Source organism: Pelmatolapia mariae, linkage group LG17 (assembly GCF_036321145.2).
Source record: "Pelmatolapia mariae isolate MD_Pm_ZW linkage group LG17, Pm_UMD_F_2, whole genome shotgun sequence".
NCBI classification, from domain to species: Eukaryota; Metazoa; Chordata; class Actinopteri; order Cichliformes; family Cichlidae; genus Pelmatolapia; species Pelmatolapia mariae.
This window is the reverse complement of record NC_086242.1, coordinates 19788283-19809152: the sequence shown is the minus strand read 5'-3', so window position 1 is coordinate 19809152 and position 20870 is coordinate 19788283. Positions and strand designations below refer to the sequence as shown.

The 20870-nt window shown below is 40.5% G+C and overlaps 1 protein-coding gene across 1 annotated transcript; it reads left to right on the top strand.

Moving 5' to 3' along the window:
- Positions 1–12247: 12247 nt before the first annotated feature.
- LOC134616009 (arg8-vasotocin receptor-like) lies at positions 12248–19140 on the top strand. The gene is made up of 2 exons (XM_063460776.1): positions 12248–13274; positions 18351–19140. Exons 1-2 carry the CDS (start codon positions 12353–12355, stop codon positions 18632–18634), a joined length of 1206 nt encoding a protein of 401 aa, XP_063316846.1. The 5' UTR covers positions 12248–12352; the 3' UTR covers positions 18635–19140.
- The last annotated feature ends 1730 nt before the right edge of the window (positions 19141–20870 follow it).

Here is a 20870-nt window from a genome sequence, read left to right as displayed (position 1 = left end):
ACAGGTGATGCAGCTGTGAAATGATGGCTCCTAAATGAGGGTGCCTCTTTCAGTTAAAAACCTGTTGCCTCAAGCCATCGCCCCTTGGCTTTTCCATGCAGGCTCCACGCAGGCAGGAGGACCTGAGGCGTGACGAGATAAGTCGAGGATGTGCAAAGGCAGAGAGGCACAGAGATGGAGAAGCGATAGGAGAAATGACTGAAATGCAAAGAAACAAATCAAAAGTTGAGAATAGAAATTATACTGACTATGACAGTAAAACCAAACAGAATTCAAAACTTTGACATAAACACTGATCAAAGCACCAAACTCTGGGGCCATGATGCTTTTGTTGTTGCTTTTTTAGACTTTTCAGGAAAGCGTAGCAGGAAGAATAATTTATTTGGATTGCAAGTCCAAGAAGTAAGGAAGCAAAATCCAAACAGACATTCTGGTCAGAGCCTGATCCAAGAACAGGGAAATGCCAGGATAGCAAAAAACCACCTGAACATAATCAAGGTAACGAGATGGGAAAGCCAAAAGGGAACAAAGACTTCACAGAGAAACTGTAACCAAGACAAGAACCTGAAAGTTAACTAAGAACACAGAATCAGGATACTAAGAAACAATAAAAACGTGTGAATAAGAAAGCACTCAAACTATAGAAAATAAAATAGAAAATAAGCCCACAGACCATGAAAATTTTATTATATTTATTAAAATTAATCAGACTTTGTGTTTTTCTTAGCTGCCTGAACCATTCATGATGAGAGAGGCTACTTATTTAAAATCATGTTTTAATTAATTTTTAATTGTGTTTTTTTTTTTTGTTTGTGTCATATTTTCATTTCTTTAACTTGGACTTTTAATCTGTTCTCCTCTATTGGAAAGCGCTTGGGGTTGTTTTTAAGTGTACATTATGAATAAACATGACTTGACCTAACTGAATTTTATCCACACAGGAGTGAGTGAGGACATTTTGTCTCTTTGCGTTATGAAGGATTTTCACCGTCCTAAAGGGGGAAAACGTGACAAAATGCTGAATATGAATAAGAATATTAAATGGCTCCTGTGCTGGGATTGTGTTTATAAACTAATGGTTACACCTCAGGTCATTGAATCTGCAATAATTCATCATCAGGGATCCTCATGCTGATGTTGAGCTGCGATAATGAATGGCGGCTGTTTTTTTGTTTTTTGTTTTGTTCAGAGGCTGTTAATGACTTCCTGCCTCTTAGGAAATAAATGAGAAAAGTTTAGACGACAAAGATGACTGACTTTTGAAAAAATGGCAGCTGCTTACAAAGCTTCCTTAGACTTTACAACAATAAATGGTAAACGAAATGGATCTTATAAGGTGCTTTTCTGCTGTACTATCACTCAAATCGATTTAAACACCAGGTCTAATTTACCCATGTGCCTTTCTTCTAAGTGCTTTCTACTTAACATTACCACTCCAGTGCAACTCAGATACGTGCATGCAAATTGGAGCAGCAAAGGACCGAACCACCAACCTCCTGCTTAGTACAACCACCCCAGTGTCACTTGTCAGTCCTTCTCAGTCAACATGGATCCCTTCTCCACTTCATCTGTCCAAGTTCTCATTTGAGCATTTTTAACAAACAGCTAGATCCGCACTTGTGGCACCTCCACCCGGGCTCATGCTCTCGAGGCGTAGCTCTTGCAGCTGTTATTGCTAACAATGCTCAGTTATGGGCCAGACGCTCTGATGCCATCCATTTTCAGGTTTTAATTGATTCAACAGGTCAGTTGTTATGTACGCCTTAGAGGATTCCAACTTCCATGGTCACTGTCTTTTTGGCTATATCAACTAACGCCTTTGCTAGGGGTCTGATGCGCATCAGCATATGGCGCCATAACCTGGTGTTCGGTTCATGAAACAGTAACTCATGAACACTTAAGCCACTGACAAGTGACCAGACTGATAACACCATGGGCCAGGGGTGGGCAACTCCAGGCCTCGAGGGCTGGTGTCCTACATGTCATAGGCACTAAAGCCTCAAGACCTGTTGGTGAGTGGTTCCTAAGGTTGCTACATTAAAACCATACATTAAAACCCTTCTTGCGATTGCTTTGGCCACTAGCAGATTGCTGGGGTCTCCTACTGTTTGCATGGAAGAGGCCAGTTTGCCAGCAAACGCTCACAAACTCCTCTGTTAGCTGTAGTAAAACTGAGAGGTGAGACGCAACACAAAGAAAGTTCACCTTCAGTGCGACAGTCGGGCCTTACTGCTGCTACCAACACATTTTAAAAGGTGGAACTTCTATTCTGATTGTGAACTGTTTCCATTTTTAGTTTGCATTAATTTTTCAGGTTTCACTATCACTCTAGAAGAAGTGGAAAACTATTTGGAGACAAGTCAACATCTTCCATGCAAACTGCAGCACTCTCTTTGCAGATTTCACCTGGTGACAGTAAGCAATCATAACCTTAGTATTTGTGTCTATGTCACATGGGTATCAATCTGTATGACATTAGTATCTGTATTAACAAGCAAACATTTGAGAAACTGTGTCAAGGTTTAATTTACTGTATTTGTACCTGTAGGTAGATTTGTTCTGTCAGCAGTCATCCATCCTCACATGCACATTCTCAATACAGACACAACAGACTACAAATAAGCTGTACTGAAAATGAGGACAATCAATCGTTTTGAGCTTCATGTAACCCACAAAATAACAAAGCTATAATTTCTTCTTTTGAGCAGGCTGAAAAAAGCTGTTTTAAACCTTGTTGGTCTACCAGAAAACAGAAAACAGAAACCTTCATCCAAAAGGAAGAAAGCAAAAGTCAATTTAAGTTTGCAACATTGGAGACAAACGTTTTCCATCTTTATTTGACTTTCCAGCAAAAGAAATTTGTGTATTATATCATATCATCCTCTTATTGATAATCTTGAGAAAAGAGTAAGAGCATCAAAAACAGCTATGCATGTTTCAGACATCCCCCTCTGGGACTTTTTCTTGCCCAGCAGAGGTTGTGTGTTCGCAGCCCGGTGGAAGTCCAGGAATGACTCCTCTGCCTGCAGAGAGCTCTGTTGTCAGATGGAGGCAGTATACAAAGTTTTGCAGTCTGTGGGCCATGCTTGTGCTGTTGTTTGTCCATCAGCGAGCCATGGTGGAACGCAAAGTTGTAGCATACAAATAGCTGAAGTGAAACCAATTGTTAAAAACAATATAAAGTGTCCACTGGATCCACTGTCGGTGATTTTCATTCTTTATTTTTTTTTGATCCTTTGCGGTTTTCCCATTACCGGTGAACTCTGCTGTCACTTCCTTCCCTAACCCGTCCCACTTCTCAGCCAGGCAGCATTTGGCCGATTGTCCGGGCATTTGCATCCATTTGTGTGCAGTAGGTGAAAAGCGCTTCCTGTGGGGTTACAAATTGCTTTATGAATCCCAAGTATATTTTAATTATTTCATAGCCTAGGCCACACGTCAGTAGTGCAACCAGTAACAGGTTCTTCATTTTCTGCAGGTTGTGCAGACCTGAACTACCCGTCACATTTGACTTGGAGGATGCTCAGATGGGGAAAATGCCTAAAAATATCAGGAACACTGAAGGTCCACAAGTAACACAACTAACATGTGAATTTGACATATCTGGCCTTCAGTTCAAACTGAATCATCAAAATAATTTTAAAGAGAGAGTTTGGTGCACAGGGTGAATTCATCATGATTCAACAAAAGAGCACAGAGAGGATAAAAGAAACTTCCTCCAACAAAAAAAGCAATCATAAAACCGAGGAAAAGATTTGAAAATTAAATTTTGAGTTTTAAGACAGGAAAATGCAGCTTTGTTGTTCTTTGATTGGCCTGATGTGTAAAATTAGCCTACGTGCATTTGAAATTGCAGCATTTTCACAATAAAATTTAATTAAAACCACAAAACATTCATTTATGTAACACCCTCAGTTCAAAATGACTCATCAAAATGATCAAGGAGAAACATTTTATCAAACCGATGATTACGAGAAGTTCACAAATATTAAAAAATATGAAAAAACTGGAAAAAAGAAGCACCCACAGGTTAAAATCACCTTTTCTGTTTTTCATTGTGTTTCCTAAAAAGCAGTTTGAACATGTTTAATCTCAGGGATTTCAGATGAGAGCTGTGGTGGAAGCTCACGTTGGTAAACAGCTCTTTCTAATGTCATATCTCCCAAAAACACACTCAGAGTAAGAGCTGCAGCAGCAGACAGAAACGATGGTCCGTTTCTCACCGTGAGGTTTTAGAGGACGAACCCACTCAGATGCTATTTGTTTGAGGTTGTTTCCCACTGAGGGATGTCAGACTGTGGCGATAAAACCTGTGAATCTTTTCCATGCAACATTAAGCAATTTTGAGTTACTTCGCTTCCTTTTAAAAAAAAAAAAAAAACAATAAAAAAAAAGCAACTTTATGTTATTTTTATTCCTCTTAGAGGGAGATTTAGGTTTCTGCGCCATTTCTCTGACTGATGGAGTTCCAGTAAATTAAAGAAAAGCTCCTGCTGTCAGGTAAAAATTGCATTTGGTCTGAAATTTATTTAAAACTTGAAAAAACAGCTTTGTTTCAGGTCTGTGACAGCAATGTAAGTAAAGTTACAAAGTTATATGTCTGATATACGGGAGTTAGTTAGTATGTGCCAGGTCATCAGCCAGACTTTGTGGAGATGTGTGATCCACATGTCTCAAATCATTCATTGAGGCTTTAAATGTAACACTATATTTTAATATGTACACCTTACAAGTTTTCTTCGGTGGTAATTTTACACATGTTGTTGTTTTGAGTCTCTATGTGCGCTTTTTTCTTTGTTTGCTTTAAACTGTGAGGTTGTCATGTGTGTTTCTTTGTCTTGTTATCAGTCTTTCTACAAAATTATCCTTGTGGTGCTTCTTTCTTACATACACCACTTCATTAGGCACACCCATTCGGTTGCTTGGTAAATATGCAAATATCTAATTAGTCGATTACATGACAGCAACACAAAATATTTAGGCGCGTAGACGACCCGCTGAAGTTCAAGGTGAGCATCAGAATGACAAAAGAAAGGTGATTTAAGAGACTTTGAACATGACGGGCTGGCCTGAGCATTTAAAAAACACTGCTCATCTGCTGGGATTTTCCCACGCAATCATCTCTAGGTTTTACTGAAAACAGTATAAAAAAGAAAAAGAAAAAAGAGAGAGACTATAACCAGTGAGCATCAGTTCCACAGGTGAAAATGCCTTGTTGATGTCAGAAGACTGCTTTGAGCTGATGGGAAAGCAACAGTAACTCAAATAACCACTCGTTACAAACAAGATATGCAGAAGAGCATCTCTGAATGCTGCAACAGCAGAAGACCACAACCTCAGGTAAGAACAGATAACTGAGGCCAAAATTCAACAGCTTTCCAAAACTGAACCCCAGGCACAAGGGACGAATAACTAAATAAACAGGAAGTGAAACAAGATAACTAAATGGGGAAAAACACAGACACAAATGGATAAAAATTGACATGAGACCATAGAACTAAATTCTAAACAACTGGGAGCTGGTGGTCCCTGGCAGAAACGCAAAGTAAAGGTTGTTTTCTGGTAGAAAACAAGGAAAAGGACCAGAAGTCTCTCTTGCAAATGCAAAATCACAGCGATTTTGCTCTGCAGACCTGTAGCTACAGACAAAATAACAGCTGGGTGAAGTCTCGATGATGGTTTTCACTGTTGTCATGGTGTTTTAAAACCAGAGGTGAAGGTTTTCCGTAGATGTCTAAAGGACCGGAAGTCCTTTTGCAATGACAGCCATTGCCCCCTGGTGGTGTTTAAAAACAATGCAGGCTTAAACCTTTAGTGCAAGCCTTTATAAATGGCGGCCCGTGGGCCACATGCTGCCCAGAAGTAACCTCCCAGTGACCCTGCCTGTGGTCCTGGCAGAAACACAGAGTGAAACAATAAAACAAACAAACAAAAAAATTTATTATAACCAAAACTATAACCAGGAACTACAGAAAAGATAGATGTGAAGCAAGAAGCAAGGTAAACTAATGATCACCAAAATATCCAAAATTCAAAATAAAACAAAACTAGTACAATGACAGAGACCCACTCGACGTGAAAGCATGGATCTATCCTGCCTCGTGTCTTCACCAGTTTAGTATCTTTGACATAGAGGGACATAAAAGAAACATTCATATCGTAGATGGTGTTTAAACTGTTTTCTGATTAATCATTAGTTTTTATTTAAGTCTTCTGTTTATGTCTTTATGTTTTATCCTGTCTTACTCAACGCCACCTCTTGCTGTGCCTGGTTCTTCTTGAGGTTTCTTCCTGTTAAAAGAGTTTTTCCTTCCCACTGTTGCCAAGTGCTTTCTCATAGGGAGTTGCTTGATTGCAGGGTTTTCTCTATATAACTGTCAGTTTCAATCACTCTTTTAATCGCTCTCCATTTGCTCATCTGCTCCAGCCAGCTTTAAGTCTCACCAGCACAAACCACCCCTGACAAAGTGCATGATTACACTAAAGCTTTTTCCTCTTTCCAGCTGCTACTTTGGGGTCCAATTTAATTCATTTTAGGTTCATTTTGAGCCTCTTTGTAAAAATGTAAGCCTTTTAGGACTGTTCTGAGTCACATTTGCATGTTTTGTGTCTTTTTTAAGCTGGTTTGAAACTCTTTGTGGTCCTTCTCTAAATTTGGAGTTATTACAATAAGCTGTAAAGCTTTTCAAGGAAGAAGCTCTTGCTTCATCCAGAAGCTCATGAGTCATGTGTTTTGGTTCAAACTTCCAGTAGAAAAGAGGCTTTGATTCATTTTTGGCCAGCACTAAAGGGCTCGAATGGTGGAAGAAGTTCTGGCATCTCAGTTCATATCAGTTCTGGTGTGCTTTCTTTCTGGCTTCTCACAGTTTGGACCCGAGGCGTGCTGTTGATTTAGGATTGAATTACTGTGTATTGAAGTGCCCAACCTGGACCCAGGGAGATAATAGAGAAGCCCAGCACACTGACTAGGATAATGTATAGTTAATTAAAGTGTACCGAGAGCTAAACTCAAAGGGGCAATGAGTGAGATTTATTTAGAGCCTCGGAGCAGAAAATCCACATCTGTGAGTCCTGATAGCGTTGTAGATCGATACTAATGATCTGCCTGGAACAGATGCTGATACTTCTGGCTCCAGAAAACCTACATAATCTATTTTGGAACAAAAACTCCTGAACTGATGATGTTAAAAGACTCATAGCCTTCAGGGACTGACAAACATGTAAATGTATAGGCTAAAAATGTGGTAGGAGACAGAAAAATGTGAATTTGGGGGAAAAAAAATTCTGACACAGTGCTTATTTGTCCACATCACCTCCAGCGAAAGAGTCAAAATTAGGAAGGAAAAGTGTTTATCAACATATCAGTCAATCCATCCATCCATCCTTCCATCTGGGTGGGCTGAAGTCTTTCCCAGCTACCATAGGGTGAGAGGCAGGGTGTACCCTGGACAGGTCAGGACGCACCAAAAGCAAAAATTACCCTCATTTTTTTTTCTTTAATAAACTACCAAAATAGCTACAAAGGGACTCAAACATCCCTAAAGACACACAAAGCACTGAAAAAAGACCGCTGTGACTATGCAAATGGTAACCTGCAGTTTCTCTAGTGGCCACTTGAGGCTGGCTTCAAAGGTGAGTCTGTGCTCATAGCCTCTTTGCATAAACCTTGCAGCAGAAATAAACATGTTTACAGCCTGACACAAAACACACTGGTCTCCATGAAGAATTTCCTCCTTCATAATGATAATGAAGACTGTAGATTTGTTTTTATAACTCATCCATATAGTTTCTATTACAGCTTAAAGTTAAAGTAGTGCCACTTTGAGTTTAATGGCTCCACTGACCTCTCCGTTGTGTTTGCAGTTTCGGTAACTTTTGGAGCATTTTTTATTTTGACTTTTTTCAAACATAAGAAGTTTGTGCTCACTTTGGACTGTTTAGCAAATATCTGCATCTGTGCCTTTCACCTTTCTAACCAAGCTTGCTAGTATTTGCTAATAATTTAATTATTTTACTTTAAAAATTCAGCAGATAATAAAAAGCAAACACAAAACAAAACAAATGCAAAATCACAGTGAGAGTCAGCAGTGTTGGAAAACTTCTGGGGGCTCTGCAGACCAAAGGTGGATCTGACTGTGAAAGCACTCATTGGCTGACGCTCATTAATAACAAGTCATTAGCCCATTATCGTACATTCGATAATCATCCTTTAGACTCTTAGACCAGAAGACTAACTCATGATTAATTCAGGATGTTGGCCCATAATCTCAGCACGGTCAAGTTCGAAGGTTGTTTTCCGGAAGTCCTTTTGCAACGACAGCTATCGCCCCCTGGTGGTATTTAAAAAGAATGCAGGCTTAAACCTTTAGTCTGTATGCACTCAGTATATCATCCCATTTATTATGAGTTTTTGAGACTTTTAGGCAATTTTCATCTTCACCAGTTTTGAAAGAAATTTGTCAGATGGTTCAATAAACTTTCCATTCTGAAAAATTTTGAAATTTTGGGGAATTTTCTGGCTTTTTTTTCATGGTCCAAGCTTTAAACGGTTAAACCACTTCACATCAGCTTCACTTGTTCTGCCTAAAATCTCTTTTTGACTCAAACTTTGTGTCCACTTGTTTCCCTACTTGCCTGCCTTTAATGGCACGCTGCCTTTTTTGGTTACAGATTTGGATTTTGGATTTTATTCTGCTTCAGGAGCCAGACCAGTGTCGGGCTTGAGTTAGCTTTAAGTGAACCAGTCTGGGGGCAGAAAACTACGGTGGCCCTGAGAGTTCAAACGCACGGCAACTTAGAAAACAACAGCTAACAGAAAAATACCTCAAAAGCACACAAAACACAAAAAACAAACAAACAAAAAACAAAACAATCGCGAAACAGAATGAAAGTGTTTCTGGGGACATAATAACGTGACGGAACAGTGACAGAAACAAAAACATGTGAGACACACTTTAATCACGCGACTCATATAATGCTGTAGACACACGTTTGCTATTAACTGTTTACTGTTTACTTTGTCACTTCTTTGAGCTGTTCAAAGAAGTGACAAATATTTTTCTTCCCCAGAAACACTTCCATTTTTTATTTTTAAAATTTGCTGCGTTTTTGTATTTCCTGGTGTTTTCTTCAGTCACAGTGCATTTGACCTCTCAGGGACCACCTCTGCAATCAGACCACATGTGTCTAAAATATCTTTCTGTGATGTCATGCTGGCCATGTCCATCTTTTATATACAGTCTGTGGTTTAAAGCAAAAGATTGTTATAGATTTTGCTTTCCTGTTTAGTATTAGCTGAATGTTTTTGTTTATATAATATAAATAACTGAAGCTAGACACCATGTCGTGTTTGGGATCGCACCAGCTGAAGTAGATCCTGTATTTTGAACTGAGCTGTGCACCTGCTAAGTTTCATGTTTGAATTTTGCACATTTTGACAGACAGACAAAAACACTTCTGCCAAGCTCCTGAACTCTGGCTTTGAGGTGGTTTTCCCTGCTTTGCTGAGGTCTCCAGAACCACACTCAGACTTGCACAGTGAAATCAATATGACTAATATATGCGTGCCTGGAGAAAATACTGATTTTTGTGGCTTTGGTCACATAACCCTTTCAAAACAGAGAATGGAAGTGTTTGCAGTGTGCACTTGTATATCATACACATGTAACATGCGCCTTTTCCCATGTGGGCCTTCCTCTGAGCCCTTATCAGTGTGCACGCCGGCCTGGGCCATGCATCATTTTCCATGCCAGCCTGACAGCTTTCCTAATCACAGCGTAATTAATCTATAACTCCTGACAGCCCTGACCATTACCCACCATTGTTTAAACACAACACATTATGTAATCGTCTGCATCAGCAGCTGGCTCTGCCTCTGACATGAAAAACAGTGCGCTTTCTCCATCCCTCGCTCAGCTTGCGTTCTTTGCATATAGATTGAACATTAAGATACTAAGTTGTGGCCTTGTAAGGCAGCAAGTGCAAGAAGTGACGGCGTTATTTACTTCATTGGCAGAGGATGGCGGGACGATGAAGTTCTGCCACAGAGGAGGAGAATTAAACGTCCCGTGAGGCAAATTTGGTTTGGAAAATGTGCAGGAAGGCTTTAAGCACTGCTGTTTATTATTTCTAATGGTCACAGTGTCATCTTTTTATTTCTAATATGCACATAAACTGAAAACAAATGTGGATTCACACTTTATTCTTCATAAGAAAAACAGCCTGTTGGCAAGTGGGCTTCTGATGCTTATGGAGGGATTTTTTTTTACCTTTTGGATCTGCTGTTTTCAAGCATCATGGTTTGCTTCTGCCTACTGCACATGCTCAGTATAGTTTCATCCACCTGCAGGCGTTACATGTGATGCCACAAAATGTAAACTGACAGCTAAGCCGTGGTGTTGTATCTAATGGTATTCATTACTTCACCCAAGTTTGGTGGTTTGAATTTTTTATTTTTTAAGTTGGATTACTGAATGCTTGTTTGACCGCATTATAAAACACTTATTAAAGACTCACAGAAAAAAACATGTACAACTAAATGTAGTTGCACTCAAAATCTGACTCAATTAATTTTATGATATAAATAAGTTATACCGTAAATAGAAATAATAAAACAGTTCTTTCCACTCGGGCACACAAAACATATTTCTACAGTGCCATACATTCTTTGTCACTGTGTGCATTAAAAAGTCCATTACTGCACATTAAAAATCCATCAAAGTGCACATTGTGATTTACTCCTGTAATTGTTGTTGCATGTGTTGTAATTGGTGTGTGTGTGTTTTGGGGGGGGGGGCACACTCTCAGGAAGTGTGGACACCTTCTCCACCTTCTCCCCGTTGATGTATCAGGATGTGTGTGTAACCCGGTCATAAATGACATATTCTTATAATTACACATAATGTGTTCTAAACCCCAAACTGTTTGTGGTATACCTGACTTCTAAGACCTCCAAGCCTGTAGTTATCTTCATTATCAGCTCATTTTCAGCCCCTCCTCATCCTTTTCTTTTTCTTTGGTGCAACCCTAATTTTGTGGTACCCCTTTGGCCTCTCTCCTTTTCTACAATTCCTCTGTGGCAGAGGTCAGTGTCATTTCTTTTCTAACACTAATTATATCTTTATCCACCCTGATGTTTCTGATTGTGTTTTAGTTCATTATTGTCATCATTACACCTGTTTTTACTAGATGCTGTATACGTGTGTGCCGTGTGCAGGAACACACCGGTTACACATGGAGATTCTGCTTCCTCCCAAAGTGAATAATCATTTCTTTTGTCTTTTTTGTTGTGTTATGGGAAGTGAGATGCGCAGTGTGGATCCTGGTCGGACATCTTGGAGCAGGCTACTGGGTGGGATGGTCTCAAAGGCAGAGCTGTAGTCCCCGTGTTGCTCCACTGATATTTAAAACACAAAATACTGCTGTGTTTGACCAAACATATTAGTATGTTATGATGAGAAAATATAAATATACCTTTGATTTTGGTAATAAAATTATCCTGGACAGGTCATCGGTCTCTTCCTGTTAAATGGTGTTTTTCCTCCCCACTGTCGCCAGAGTCTTGCTCATGATCATTGTGATTCTCTCTCCAATAACATGGCCCGTGGTTTCCAGCGTGCACCCTGAGATGTGACATTTTAAATTTCCATTATGTAATTTTAAATTACTGGAAAAGGGGTTCACAGCAGGGCAAATGGGAAAAAATTTGAGAGTAACAGTAAAATATTCTGGGTCACAAGACAGCAGCAGCAGTTATGATCTTCAGATTTCACATATTTGTAGCTTAGGAAAAGTTTCTGACTTCCAGAACTGGAATTTTGTGGCTTTTGTTACTTTTCCAAAAATGTCGGAGATGAAGTTCAAAAACTGAAACTGACAAATTATTATAGTGACATTTTAAAAAAAAAAAAAAAAGTAGACCTTGAAAGCAATTTTTTAAAGACTAAATAAATAATCGGGGGGTTTTGGGTTTTTCTTTTAATCTGGTATTTTCAGTTTTTGTTTTGTCCTCTATGTTCATCTTTAACTCCCCCCCCCCCCCTTTCACTTTGTCCTAAGCACGGAGCTGGTGGGAGGGGGTAAGGTGATGAAGTGCGCGTGTGTGGGGCTTTGGATACAGTGAGGCTAGGCATGCAGAGGGCTGGTTCTCGGGGGCAGTGTACTTTAAAAGGGGCTAGATCTGCAGCTCGGATTCAGGTTGGAGTTTTTGTGCACCTCGCAGGGAAACAGATGGATCCCATCTGGATTTTTAACCCGTGAATTCTTCTCGATTGTCCCGTACACGCTGGAGGACGGTTACGGTTACGCACAAGCGCGCAGACACCTCCGTGCGCCCGGAGGAGAAACGGTGACCATGCCGTTCCCCTCGGTGAGCTCCTGCAATGCCACGCACCAAAACTGCACCGATAGCTCTAACTTTACGCAGCAGCTGAAGAGAAACGACACCGATCCGTTCGGACGTAACGAGGAGGTGGCCAAGCTCGAGATCACCGTGCTGAGCCTGGCGTTCGTGGCGGCGGTGGTGGGCAACCTGAGCGTGCTGCTCGCCACGTACCGAGCCCGGCGGAAACCGTCGCGCATGCACCTGTTCATGAAGCACCTGTGCCTGGCTGACCTGGTGGTGGCCTTCTTCCAGGTGCTGCCGCAGCTCTGCTGGGAGGTCACGTTCCGCTTCTATGGGCCGGACTTCTTGTGTCGCATCGTGAAGCACCTGCAGGTGCTGGGCATGTTCGCCTCCACCTACATGATGGTGATGATGACCGTGGACCGCTATATCGCCATCTGCCACCCGCTGCAGACGCTCCAGCAGCCCACGCAGCGTGCCTATATCATGATCGGCTCCACCTGGGCGTGCAGCCTGGTCCTCAGCACCCCGCAGTACTGCATTTTCTCCTTGAGCGAGGTGCGCCCCGGCTCAGCCGTCTACGACTGCTGGGGACACTTCGTGGAGCCGTGGGGGGTTCGCGCGTACATCACCTGGATCACGGTCGGGATCTTCGTGGTGCCCGTGGCCTTGCTCGTGTTCTGCTATGGATTTATCTGCCGTACGATCTGGAGGAACCTCAAATACAAAACCCAGAGGAGAAAGAGCGCGGAGGCCAGCAAAAGCGGGATGCTGAGCCGGAGCTCGGTGAGCAGCGTCAGCACCATCTCCCGTGCCAAATTACGCACGGTCAAGATGACCTTTGTGATCGTGGTGGCGTACGTGGTGTGCTGGGCACCTTTCTTCACGGTGCAAATGTGGTCGGTGTGGGATGAGACCTTCTCCTGGGACGGTGAGTGACCTACTGGCAGGACCAGAACCTTACTAAAAATATAAATCACACTTGTGGCAAAGTGTGAGTAAAGCGAATGAGCAGACTGAGGTTTAACCTCCTAGGACCTGGCGTCCACATATGTGGACATCACATTTTGGGTTATTTAGACCAAAATACTCGATTTTGCTCTACAAGGGTCTGATATCCACTTACGAGGACATTATACTGCTACTGTTCTATCAAAATTTTAAACGAATATCCTCATATGTGGCTCTTATTTTTCTTAAAAACAAAAATAAGGTAAACAAATAAAATAAAATCTGGTAATTCTTTGTTTTTACATTCATCGGGCCCCAATATGCCCAAATATCAAAGAGAAATTAAAAATGCATGTCGTGGAAGAGTTCGGGTCTTAGGAGGTTAAGTAAATTTAGCGAACTTCACAGGTTTGGAATTACAAAGCTAAAGTCTTCCTTTAGCTTTGTAATTCCAAAGCTTTATGCTTTTATGCTAATTTAAATTTAATCCCAACTTCTTGTGAGAATAAACAGAAACCAACAGCTCACGTATTCCCCTGTCACACTGTTATTTCAGCCTGTAGACACATCCACGTGTCTCCGTTTGAGCCACATCTTTTCTGGTGATACATGTGTTCACCTTTGAGCCACAAAGAGGCACATCGCCTCAACATATGAGGCAAAAATGCTTTGCAGTCATCTACAAATTAGCGCACTTGTCCACCCTGCTGTCAAAATTTCTGCTTTGTGGCTCCTGAAAATGCAGCTTTAGACGTTCCACCTTCTCTGGAAGGGATTTTAAGGGAATTAAAAGAATGCTAAAGAGCAAGTTTTCTTTAATTAAGATGTCTTTGGTTCAATTATTGGCGGCTTCAGTGAAATAAAAATCACAATGCAAAGCCTATGAATCCAAATGTAATATTGCTATTGGTAGGCACGTGTTTAGCCTCGTGCCCGCATGCAGACGTTATTGTGCACAATAGTTTAAACGTGCTTCAGTGCTCAATAACTTTTTTTACAAGGTGGTGAAACAATTTTTATTTAAATTAATTAATTAAGTTGATTTGGGTTTATTTAACAAGAACAATGTGCACTACATATATTACACCAGATAGAGCTAAAGGCTCATTTTCCTCAGATCATCCGATGGTGCAGATTAAAAAATGTGACATATTGGAAAAATGTGCGAAATGAAGCACCCTCATAAAACAAAGTGTACTCATAATGAAAGTACTTAAAGAAGAAGAAGAAATTACAGTTGAAGAGCAAACCATCAACAAACCAACAGTTACATTTCTTCAGTGCAAAGAAATTTAAGGCATGTGAGCCAAAGCTTCACACAGGCAGTAACTGCAGACCTGAAGATATTTCAGCCACATTTTCAAACTAAAATCGAAATTTTTCTTTTAGAGAACTGCACTCTGTGAGAAACCCTGGCTGATTGTGACCCACACCCGTTTTCACACCTTGGCTCATGTGATTAGGTAGAGGATCATCGGGGGGTCCTTTGTCCCTCTTGGGGGGATACTCCCACAGGGCTTAAATCTGGGACTCTCCACCATTTGACTCTTAGAACTGATGAAGCTTCTCGGATGAGCGGTGAAACGTCTTCAAGCAACTTAAAGAAGTCCAGACGCTTTTCTTTCCAAGTTCCTTAGACTTCCTTAGACTACGATGACCTGGATGACTGAGAACCTTCACAGACACTCTGTGAGATTTTCTGGTTCCATAAATTTCTTCACAAACATAATGTCTGTTTGCAACCGGAGGAGTCGCCCATTGCTGGCCATAATAAAGAATACAGGTTGAAGGCAGCGCTGCATTGGCAGGTTGACTTTTTAAAATTATTATAATTTTACTGTTGGTGTAATTATGGCTTTAAAGAGTTCAGACACTAAGCTCCTGTCTTGGAGTAAAACGTGCTGCGGGGCGGAAAAATATTTTTCAACACAGGCAGCGATCGAATCAGTGAAGTCATGAAGCATTTCTAAACTCTTTAAATTAGATCTTGATCATAGCTTACAAAATAGAATATGCTGATAATCTTTTGGCAGTTTTGTAAAAAATGTGGTCAGTTTATAAATCGACAGATTCTAAGCCAGTTTACTGTCTCGCATATTATAACATTTCTCTCACACGTGAGGCTCAGTTTGGTTAAAATCTTTCATTTTAATTTGCTCCTCTCTGGCAGCAGTTTGGATTCAAGATGACACAAAGTGGTTAAATCGTTCCTTGCACTCAGAAAGGGATTATATTTAAAAAGTTCAGAGCTCTGACTGGTTTTAGGCCAGAGAATGATATAACCCTGATGTTCCCTGAAAATGAATTCCCATCAAGCTGCTGGAAGCAGCACTCATGCCCTCACCAGTCAGTAAGGCTCTGTATGACAGTGATAATGAAATTCTTCAAGTGGGTGAGCAGACCAGGGCAGCCTTTTCTCCTTTAACAGAGTCCGAAGCTGCAAAATAAAATTCATATCCTGACTTCTATCATCGGAAAATTACTCTGCACTGACATGCACAGGCTTGAGGTTTAAAAAAAAATGTAAAAGAAATAATAATAATAATAATAATAATAATAATAATAATAATAAAAATTCACATATCGCCTCTTTTAATTTATTCTGTGGTTAAGGTTGGCTACAAGTTTCTGCTTTCCAATTTATCTGTGACCTGCCACACTTCTCTATATTTTCTACTTTTTAATTGGTATTTGAAAAAGCTGGAAACTTCACACATGGCTAAACTGGCTAAACAAATACCAACTCTTTCCTTCCTAACCATATCTGTTATTAAAGCATGCATTTAATGGCTGAAGCAGAGATGAAGCTTTCTAGTATCATCATATAGGGAACCTATTGGGCTTGTTGGGTTCTGCTGGAGGTTCTGTACAGTTGAAAAACTAGAACATATCAGATTTGAGATTCATTGTCAAATGTTTTAAAATGCCAAAAATTCAAACAATGATCAATGTAGTGGTGCTGGTCGGTTGGCAAATGCTTTCAAGTCTAAATTCTGGTATTTTGGTCATCAGGAACATGGACATGACCAGGCTGGACCTCTATTTCTTTCAGAGCTTCATTAATTCTTTGTGGCACAGATTCAGCAAGGTGCTGGAAACATCATTTTTGGATCATTCTGACACGACAGCATCAAACAGCTGCTGCAGATCTGTCTGCTGAACATCCACAATGTAAATCTCCCATTCCACCACATCCCAAAGATGCTCTGCTGAGCAGGCAACATTTTTCCAATTTTCTGCAATCAAGAAGACCCTGTGTGTATTGTAGAGTCACTTAAATTACCTTTATCTCAGTCCTGCAGTTCAGTTTAAACTTCATCAGGTCATCTTCATCGTGTTTACGTGCCTAAATGCACTGAATTGCTGCTCCGTGATTGGCTGATTACATATTTGTGTTTCTGTCAACACACACACAGGCGGGGCCACACTGGGAACCAACGATCATATCAGCAACTGGATGTTATGTATGTTGTTTAATGACATTTTTGTCCATATAAAGGCCCCAAAAAGTCAAAAGTTCAACAGATTGCAGAATAACACAGTTTTATGACAAGAAGCATGGCAAGAGAAACTTCTGATAGGCCAGAAGTTGAACACTTTTGTATTTTCTACAAATTCATGTAGTTTTATCTGTTCTTTTAAATGTACTTGAGGACGTTTGTGGTGTAGTAAAAGTCAGATGCTGATTTGTATAGAAGTATACTTCTATACAAAGTATACTACTATGCAGCTCATCCTCTCATTCATTTCTCTCAGATAGAAGACGTTTTAGCTCAACTTGAAAGAAAGGCAGCTCCTAAATGCAAACGTGAGGTCATAGTTCATAGGACAGAGGTCAATATGACATTTAGAATCCCTGTATACCAGTATCATCTGGTCAAAGCAGATGGCCGCCTCTCCTGGAGCCTGGGTCTGCTTGAGGTCTCTTCCTGTTAAAACTGAGTTTTCCTTCCCACCGTCGCCAAGTGCCTGCTGATTGTTGGGGTTTTCTTTGTATTATTGTAGGGTCTTTACCTTAGAATATAAAGCACCTTGAAGGAACTGTTGTTGTGATTTGATGCTATATAAATACAATTAAATTGAACTGAATTGAAGGCAGCAGAATTTTTATAGTTTTAAATATAAAAGTCATTTTATGAAAGTTTTACCTCATTTGACCTTAAGGAAGAGTTTAGAGGTTCAAAGTAACGTGATATTTAGTATCCACATACTCACCATATGTCTATATGTTGTCAATACAAACAATGGCAGTTAGACAAAAAGTTTTAAATAGCTCTACATAGCATTATTGTCACTTTGAACTTCAGATCAATCTATTCACCTTGAAGGAGAGGTCAGAGGTCAAATGTGACATGATATTTAAAATCTTTATGTGGTACTTTCTATGTGTTGTTAATACACAGCACACTTGTAAGAGGTTATATAAGTTATAAATCACTAAGTTGACCTTGAAGACTTTGGTGAATGTAAGTTATCGTGCTTACAAACAGAATGACACGCTGACTCTTCCAAACACATGACCTTGGAGGACATAAAGACAGGAGGCCTGAATACGATAACAAGGCCAAATAATGTATTTTTAGAGTAGTTAATGTGTTTTTGCATGTATTTCTATTTGATGCACTGCTCTTTGAATGCCTCACTGGACTTAACCATTTGCTCTGCTGTAATCAAACTTGTCTCAGCGACTCCATCAAGTCAGTAATTATTACCATTTCTATCCCTCCAAACCTCTGCTGCTGTCTCACAGCAAATGATCTGTCTTTAATCAGGAGAGAATTGCTGAGTCTCACGCGGCCTTCAGCATCAGCTGTCTTTGTTATCGGTGGTCCAGGAGAGATGAGCTGGTCTGTTAATACTGGCGTTTGCTCAGGGTTGCTTTGCAGGCCACAGCTACAAGAAAGCGGCCAAACCTTATTAAGAGCTGCCCGGCAGGCTGGCAGTACTCCAGTGTGTTTCAGACAAGTACATGTACTTTAAGAGGAAAAACACTTTGGTTTAGTTGCTGACGTCTCCGAGTGTGCTTCATAAATCTCTCTTCCCGTTTCCCCTGCAGACTCTGAGAATGCCGCTGTGACGCTCTCCGCCCTGCTGGCCAGCCTCAACAGCTGCTGCAACCCCTGGATCTACATGATCTTCAGCGGTAACCTGCTGTCGGACTTCGCCCGCAGCCTGCCGTGCTGTTGCCACCTGAGAAGCCGGTTCCACCACCAGGATTCGGACAGCAGCATCCGCCGGACCACGCTGCTGACCCGCCTGCAGGGTCAACGCCATTCAGAGCCTTTCAGAGACCTCAACCCCACCCCCAAAAGCTGCCCGCCAATCCCATCTACATCCTGACCCCCAGAAACACTACCTTTGTGTGTTTATGTGTGTATGTGTGTGCGTGTTTAGTAAAACTGCAGCAGGTTTGCAGCAGTGAGGTAAGGTATGACATCATCTGAGGGTGCGTTCACACCTACCCTCTGTTTTCTTTGGTCCGACCCAGAGTGGGAAAGTTTACTCCAAGGGACATTTTTGGTGTTTGGCTTGTTTGGGTTCACACAGCTGACGTTTAATAACTCATTTCCAGTCTGCGGGGTTGGAGACTGTGGGGATTAGATGGCATCAAAACAAATCTAGTCACTGTAGCTGTTAGCATGATGGCCTCGTCTGCACTCGCCTTTTACATGTCAAAAAATAAATGTCCTCGTACCCACGAACACTGGTGCTGCAGGGCTGCCTACCTGAGCTCCAGGAGTAAATAAATGTTGTACAGTACAGGCAGTGTGGATGTATTTCACTTTGAATGCACTATTGGGTGTGTTTCCTTGGAGAGCTGCTCTCATTGAAGTATTTAAAGCATGTTTACGAGATCATTTTTTAAGACTTGAGGATAAGTCTGGTGTTATTCTGCAGTCCTTGAATTAATTCATGTACAAATCCCTTCCCTCTCAAAAAAAAAAAAAAAAAAAAAAAAAAAAGATTAAAGACCAGCCATGTGTTTGTCTGTTTCTGCTTCATACTTTCTCGCTTCTGCTTTCTCCCTCTGAACATACAAAACTTTAAAAATTTATTTCCAGCTCTTAAAGCCTCAATAAAATCCTCTTTGTTGTGCTGCTTTCTAAATTTAACAATCAAACAGGAAAATAGTGCATTTTGGGGGGGACTATTTTCAGTGACGGATGAATTTGTCTACATTGGGATATCCATGACCTCACCTGACGTCATTCAGTATTTAATCAGTCAGTGCCTCTATCACAGTGTACTTAATGAAGCCATGAAGTTTAACCTTCATACTGTGAAATCATTGTTTTAAAGACGCTGGAGTGGAAAGGTACTTTCTTAATAATTATTTAATTCTTTTAGTTATAAAATGTGGAAAGTTTGGGTTAAACTTTTTTTTTCAAAATTAAAAAACCAAACAAACAAAAATACTTTCACAAAAAGAAATTAGGTTAGAAAGTCAACTCATATTTATCTTTAAGGAGCTGGAATGACTCTGGGACAATCACACGTGTATCCACACTACCCTGCTTAAAAGTGTAAATCCTAATTAAAAGTGTTTGTTCAGTATAATTAACACTGCCTCTGTGAACATCTGTTTAATTGTTAATTTTTATTATGATGCTCTGATGCTCACTCATGCTTTGCAGGCTTCTGTAACAGCTTTGAGCTTCTTTAGAGACTCTTCTCAGATGTGTTTGTAGATACTGAAGATATTTTATGAGTGTGATGTATTCTGTCATCTCTGTATTGCTCTAATATGTATTGCACATGTTGTAAAGGCAGATGAAAGCTGTTGCTTGTGTTGCTTGTCACGTGATGTTCGACTGCTTTCTGTCTGTAACAGGAGGGTTTTATAGGTGATCACCTGCTTTTAGTAACTTTCACTAAGTACAAAAGCAGTGAAGAGCTAAAGTAATGAAAAATTATTAGTTATAGATCTGTGGATTGATCCGGCCTGCATAAGTCAGTAATCTTTCATAAAGACTATTATGATCATCAGACTTATGGTTTTCCTACAGTGCCACCATAAAACTGGACTTTCAGGGGTTTTAAGTGAAATATATCAATAAATTGAGGTTCTTCCTCATAGGATCAACCTTTTTCCTCTAGAACAGGGATCACAAATTCGGTGGCTTGCGTGAGAAACATGATATCATTTTAAGTGATAAAGCTCGAGCATGTTTTGCGGCTCCATGAAGATTTTTGTCTTTGCTCAAAAATGTCTCTTGATGGTAACTGTTTCTGATCTAACCTCTTTAGATCTGGTTCTCTTTGTGTTCAGAGTCAACATGTTCTCCAGTTTGAATGTGTCAGGGTTGAGCTTAATAGTGAAATATTTATATTTTCTGGCCACTTGGAGCACCAAAAAGCCTTCAGTGAGAGCTCAGTGTAGCTCAGACGTTTATATGTTTAACAAACAAATGCTTATCTCCACATATTACAGCACAGCATTATCATCCATTTCCAGCTGTTTTTGTCTCCGTCTGATAAACGTATCAGGATCAGATAAAGGCTTTCCTAAAGTGTAACAGTGGTGACATCATCAGCTGGTTTGTGAGACTGCATTTTGCGTGTTTTTGCTAAAGAG